The sequence below is a fragment of the Apaloderma vittatum genome, unplaced genomic scaffold, assembly GCF_000703405.1.
Source record: "Apaloderma vittatum isolate BGI_N311 unplaced genomic scaffold, ASM70340v1 scaffold33505, whole genome shotgun sequence".
Lineage (NCBI taxonomy): Eukaryota > Metazoa > Chordata > Aves > Trogoniformes > Trogonidae > Apaloderma > Apaloderma vittatum.
Window position 1 is genome coordinate 1,640 of NW_009717098.1, and position 5,515 is coordinate 7,154.

General features: G+C 45.0%; 2 protein-coding genes across 2 annotated transcripts in view; one reads left to right on the top strand and one right to left on the bottom strand.

The window, feature by feature from the left end:
- The window catches only part of SQSTM1 (sequestosome 1), a 3,275-nt gene extending 954 nt beyond the window's left edge, over positions 1-2,321 (top strand). The window contains exons 3-6 of the mRNA XM_009869782.1: positions 62-148; positions 680-921; positions 1,174-1,381; positions 2,020-2,321. Of these exons, the coding sequence (XP_009868084.1) occupies positions 62-148; positions 680-921; positions 1,174-1,381; positions 2,020-2,177 (695 nt within the window). The 3' untranslated portion in view covers positions 2,178-2,321. The remainder of the gene's footprint in view (positions 1-61; positions 149-679; positions 922-1,173; positions 1,382-2,019) is intronic.
- Positions 2,322-2,934: 613 nt separating this feature from the next.
- LOC104274220 (chromosome unknown open reading frame, human C5orf45) overlaps positions 2,935-5,515 on the bottom strand; it is a gene marked incomplete at its 5' end in the record, with an annotated part of 3,280 nt that continues 699 nt past the window's right edge. Inside the window, 4 exons of the mRNA XM_009869783.1 lie at positions 2,935-3,513; positions 4,018-4,105; positions 4,369-4,505; positions 4,798-4,867. Of these exons, the coding sequence (XP_009868085.1) occupies positions 2,935-3,513; positions 4,018-4,105; positions 4,369-4,505; positions 4,798-4,867 (874 nt within the window). The remainder of the gene's footprint in view (positions 3,514-4,017; positions 4,106-4,368; positions 4,506-4,797; positions 4,868-5,515) is intronic.

Genomic DNA, 5,515 nt, shown 5'->3' on the forward strand with positions numbered 1-5,515 from the left:
TCTGAGCTTCTATGTGTGCGAAAGCTTCTGTGTGTGCTAACAGAAATTGTTTTTCTGGAAGCTTCTACTAACAGCCAGCCTCAGGACCCCGATGTCACCTTCTTAAAGAATGTTGGGGAGAGCGTTGCAGCTTTTCTGAGCCCCCTGGGTAAGTGACTTACAGTTTGTTACCCCAATTCCTGCGATGGACTTAAAAGTTCTTTGAACAGGAGCACCAGTCAGCTGTTGTTATCAATACTGGAACTACCTCATGCTACTAAGCCTTGAAGGCTTAATTTACTCCTGGCACTAATAATGCCTAGGCTTAGAGCAGCCACTTGGTACCTTTTCAGAGCCCTCCTTTAGGAGGAAATGAGGAAAGATTTCATTAACATGTCACCACTGTAACACTAATTTTAAGTGAGTGATAACTCAGGATTTTGCCTGGCTTATGCAGACATAGATAACTTCTGCCCTGACCCTCTCAATATATGGCTTGCCTAGCTAGAGGATGACTGTTTAGTGCTTAACTGTTCTTTGTTTAAAGAATGTTTTGCATTTTAATTCCTACATGTTAAATGGCAAACCGTAGGATTGCAGAAACCATAAGGCATTTAGACCAGGACTGATCTATGCTCATTCAGGACTGTGCTTTGGAAAAGTCCTTATAAAACTTGCTCCATCTCAAATGTGCTTCTAGGGATTGAAGTTGATATTGATGTGGAACATGGAGGACAGAGAAGCAAAGTGAACCCTGCCGCTCCCAATCAAGAGAACAGTGCCGAGTCAAGCAGTGGCACTCTGAACCAGAACGTTCAGGCCAAACCAGACTGGAACAACACAGATGCTGCTGCAGAAGTAAATGGTGTTGCAGAGCAGATACAGGACATGGTGATAGATCCCGTGCCCACACAAATGGAAGATGGCAGCTTCCAGTCCCAGGTACAACTGTGATGCAGTCATGCTTGCTGAGGCTTTACTAAAAGGGAAGGTAATAACTGAGCATGCATCGTGGCATTCAATAATAAGAAGTTGGCAGATTAAGTGATAGGCAGCATCTTTGCATTACAGGTTTACAGGAAAGGTGGTGGGACTTGTTGTGGATGTAACTCTTCTATTAAAGACAGATGGTAGGAATATGCATCTTACCTGGAAGGCACTGTGGCACCTGGATCTTCTTGCTTTCCATTTCAGGAACACAGCGAGTCCAGCAGTTCATCGGGGGGTGATGAGGATTGGACCCACTTATCTTCCAAAGAAGTGGATCCTTCCACAGGTGAACTGCAGTCTCTGCAAATGCCAGAGGCAGAGGGTCCCAGCTCCCTGGATGTATCTCAAGATCCTCCCCAACCAGGACCTACAGGACTGCGAGAAGCTGCCCTCTACCCACATCTCCCACCAGGTATGAGAATGTGCGTGGGTTTCATAGCTGAGAATAATTTTAATTCAGGAACTGCCAGCTTGCCCCACCTGAGCAGACCTGCTTTTAGAGATGTTAGAAACCAAGGCCACATAAGTTACAGCTGAACTTGTCCATAAATTTGTTAGCAGGTACGGTGGCTCTTGAACCATTAGAGACGGACTCTCGTCTTGAATGGGGGCAGTTAAGACTTCTGACCTTAGACTAATACACCATTTGAGAAACATGAAAAAAGGTGGTATCCTAAATCGTGTCCTTGCTGTGTCCTCTTCAAGAGAGCCTTTTAATGCAGGACGCAGACTAGTACATCCTGTGACTGTAAGCATTTTTCTGGCAGGAGCCAGTAACAGGATACAAGGCCCCTAAACAGAGATCAGCAGCACACAGTCCTACAGCAAGGCCAGCTGAGTCTGGCTCAGCGGTTTTCTTAGCTAGTTACGTATCTTTTATCCCAAACATCTGCTCTTCTGGGAGACAAAGGAGAGCATGTCTTCTAATGTTTAATCAGCTATGGTAGATTTACTAGGATTAGTGCCAGCTTACCTACTGTGTGGTATCAGACCCTTGGCTGGTTTGCCAGTTACATGAAGTATTTCAACTTTAAACTATTCTCTTAACAGAAGCAGACCCTCGCCTCATTGAATCTCTGTCCCAGATGCTCTCTATGGGCTTCTCCGATGAGGGTGGATGGCTCACTCGACTCCTGCAGACAAAGAACTGTGACATTGGGGCAGCGCTGGATGCCATCCAGTACTCCAAGCAGCCACCTCACTTGTAGTAGTCTGTAACAAAGAGCACTTTCCTTCTAACTGAAAGCAGGTGACGCAGCACACCTCGCTCACCGGTTCGTCTTTCTTCCTGCTAAGGGTTTCTGTCTCATGTTCCTAAGCACTTGTAGAATGGAGGTAAAATAAATACTACTCCTCATGATGCGTCTGTCTGTTTGTTTAACTATCAGAGCTGTGTTGTTTATTGTAACTTTTAAAAAAGAGTGGAGGGACTAGGCTAAGGAAAGAGCATGTGATTGCATGGTGCAGCTCCCTCAGCAAGGGGGACTGCCCAGGACTGTAGGCCTGGCTTTTCGTACATACCTCGGGGTGCCCTTAGGGCTGCACTTCTGAGGAGAAATCAAATCTGTTGCTGCTTCCAAAGCCTGTTCTGTAGCTCTGGAAGAAAGGGTTGCTATGGGAGATCTAAACAAAGGACTAGTACAGGGAAAAGAGTTGTAGTTTGTAATGGAGAATTCAGTTGTACCGGCCAGGCATCCTTACAGCCTGGGAGCTTTCTCCCTGCAAGCTGACCTACTTCCATTCTTATTTCTAGCTGCTGAGGTTGCTAGCCAACACTGTAACCCTAGGACTTGCCCAGCGTAACAATCTCTTCCACCCTCGTACCCTTCCCTGAAACACAGCCAGAAAGCAAGTAAACAGCTTTAATAGGCTTAAGAGTAAGGCCACCTGCAGTTCAAAATCAACTCTGTATTCAACATACCAAATACTTTAGAGACACAAACAAGGAAGTGATGTCTGAACTTCTCAGAGATCATCATCAAAGTCTTCATTGGTGCAGAAGAGCTGTTCACAAGAAATGCTGCTAGGCCTTGGCACAGTGTTACAGTTAATGAGCGTGTTTGTCCTCCTTGTGCCAGCCAAGCAGCACCTTCCTGCAGTGGGCTCTGTGGCACCAGATCCTGCCCTCAAGAATTGGCTTCGAGGTTCTCTGGACAACACATCCTCCTCAACTGAGTAACTGGTGCTGGGTACCACGGTGCCAGGCAGTTTTGAGGCAAGCTGCTCAGTGCTAGCAACACACTTCTGAAATTCAAAACCTGTACCTCGACGTAGAGATCCTTGAGCCTGTTCGGGGCATCTACTGGCCACTGCAGCAGTGCTGTGTAGCCCCAACCGTCCGCTGCCCTCCTGTGGTGACAGGGTGACGCTGGCAGCAGTGTCACTACAGTTCTCTGAACACGAGAGAAACTTTTCCCACTTTGAGGGTTTGGTATGAACAGTTGGTGTCTTCTCCTCAGGCACTATGGATTCAGAAACTACTCTGTCTCCAGAAACAGCCCCTCCATCATCTTGACCAGGCGCTGCTACTAAACATTTCTTGCGCTGTAAGAAGAAAGAGAGCTTGGTTATGAAGCCAGCACGCACGGCCAGGCTGCACAGAAGCAGGCAAAGAAAGAGCACTCGTGTCCTTCCCATGCACCCATTTTCTCACCAGCCCTCTGAAGCTGATGCACTGGGCGGGTCTGTGAGCTCTGGGCTGTGGAGACTGAGAACAACTTCCCTGGCACTGCAGATAATCACAGTAACCTTAACGATCGCGTGCTGCCCCAGTGCTCAGTGAGGCACAGCAGCACAGACTGCAGCTCCACGGATGGAGGAATGTGGCTCAAGCACTCAGCCTGTGTAAGCTGGCATTGGTTTTGCTTGACGAAAACCTTTCAGAGAGAAACTCCTGACACAATTGTCTTCTCCTCCCATTGTTCAAATAGAAGAGCAGAAGATAACCCGTAAAAATTCAGAATTATGACACAAAACAGGTCAGGAGAACAGTTTTGTTCTACTGGTAGGAAGTATCTTCTACAACTAAAATATCTCAGTGGTTTTAACCTTTTTGGCTTGGTAGGCAAGCTGGAAAACTCCATTTTCTTCTGCATACTCCTGAACATCACCAGAGTGGAGGCTCTTCTGGTGCTTCCTGGCCAAGAAAACCATTCACAAAGAAGACAGATTAGCTCCACTGTGATTTCATTTTCACAAATCACCAGAAGTGTTCATAAAATGCATGGCCCTAGCAATAAGAGAGGTTTTACACCCAAATACCAAATTCGTGCCCAGCTCAGGTTGTACATTCCAACTTGTACTTTGTTCAGCTGCCGGAGATGAGCTACCTCCCACACCTACAAACCAAATGTCACCACTTGGGGGCAGGAATTACAAATAAAAAAGTTCCCTCGGTACCTTTGTTCTTCCACAGTGTTTTCCCTCCTGGAACAGAACTGTTGCCTTTCTGTACCTGCCTCCTCCTCTTCATCTTCCTGATCTTCACTGTCCTTGTCCAGGTATTTCCTCCAGCGATTTACTTCTGCCCCTCCCTCCTGCAACACTGAAGAATTACTGAAAACAGCAAAATACAGGATCCTCATTTTCAGCCTCGTTATTTACGTAAGGTGAATGCCTCAAATCACAAGTCAGTTTAGGACATGTTCCTGTATCACATTCCCAGGCTCAGTATTCCAGTGGAGTGGAGTTTCTGTGTACATCTAATTTTCTCTCTGGTAAAGCCTCTCTGGTTAGACACACTGTTTCAGCTATTTGGACTCATATCAAGGGATCACTGATTTCACTTTAATTCACAAAGATTTTACCTCAGTTTTGGTGGTATCTTACCTGCTGGACTGAACTGCCTTCAGGTTGGGCTGCTATATTTTTGCTGTCATTTACAAAGTCTTCTATGTGCCTGAAATAAAGGTTTAAACACTGTCTGTTGATCTATAACTTTCAAATCACCTAGTCATAGCACGAAGGATTGGATAGAAACCATGAGAAGAAACACTGGCTCGGAGGCATTACAGAAAAAAATAATCTATAGAAAAGCAGATGTCAAACGAAAGATTTGCAAGACAGATTGCCCAAATACTTGAAAAAATCTATTTAGAAGGTAGCCCTCCTTCTTTCTATATAAAAAAGAATAGCAAGTCTGATCTAAAGCCTATAATCATGAAGTGATAACTTCTAATTGATCTAAACAAGGGATATAACAGCATGTCTTTGGGAAAACAGCTTAAACCCATTAATTATATCCCAAGCAACCAAGGAAAAAGGGAAGTTATTTCACAACACTTCCAGTTTCATAACGTTTTGAGAACAGAAATAGCAACCCTTTTCGATGAAGTGAACAAACAATGATTTTTCTTTCCAAAGCTTAACGCTGAAGAACTGTATATACACAAACAAGTTATCTAACCAGCTCTGAGTAATTTCTGAGAATAATACTGAGTAAAAAGGAAGCTGGACCAGTTCAAGACCAGTTCAAGATTAGGCGATTTGTAAACAGATTCAGAAATGAAATAAACAGGAAAGTGCTACTCAGATTTTCCACCCCAGC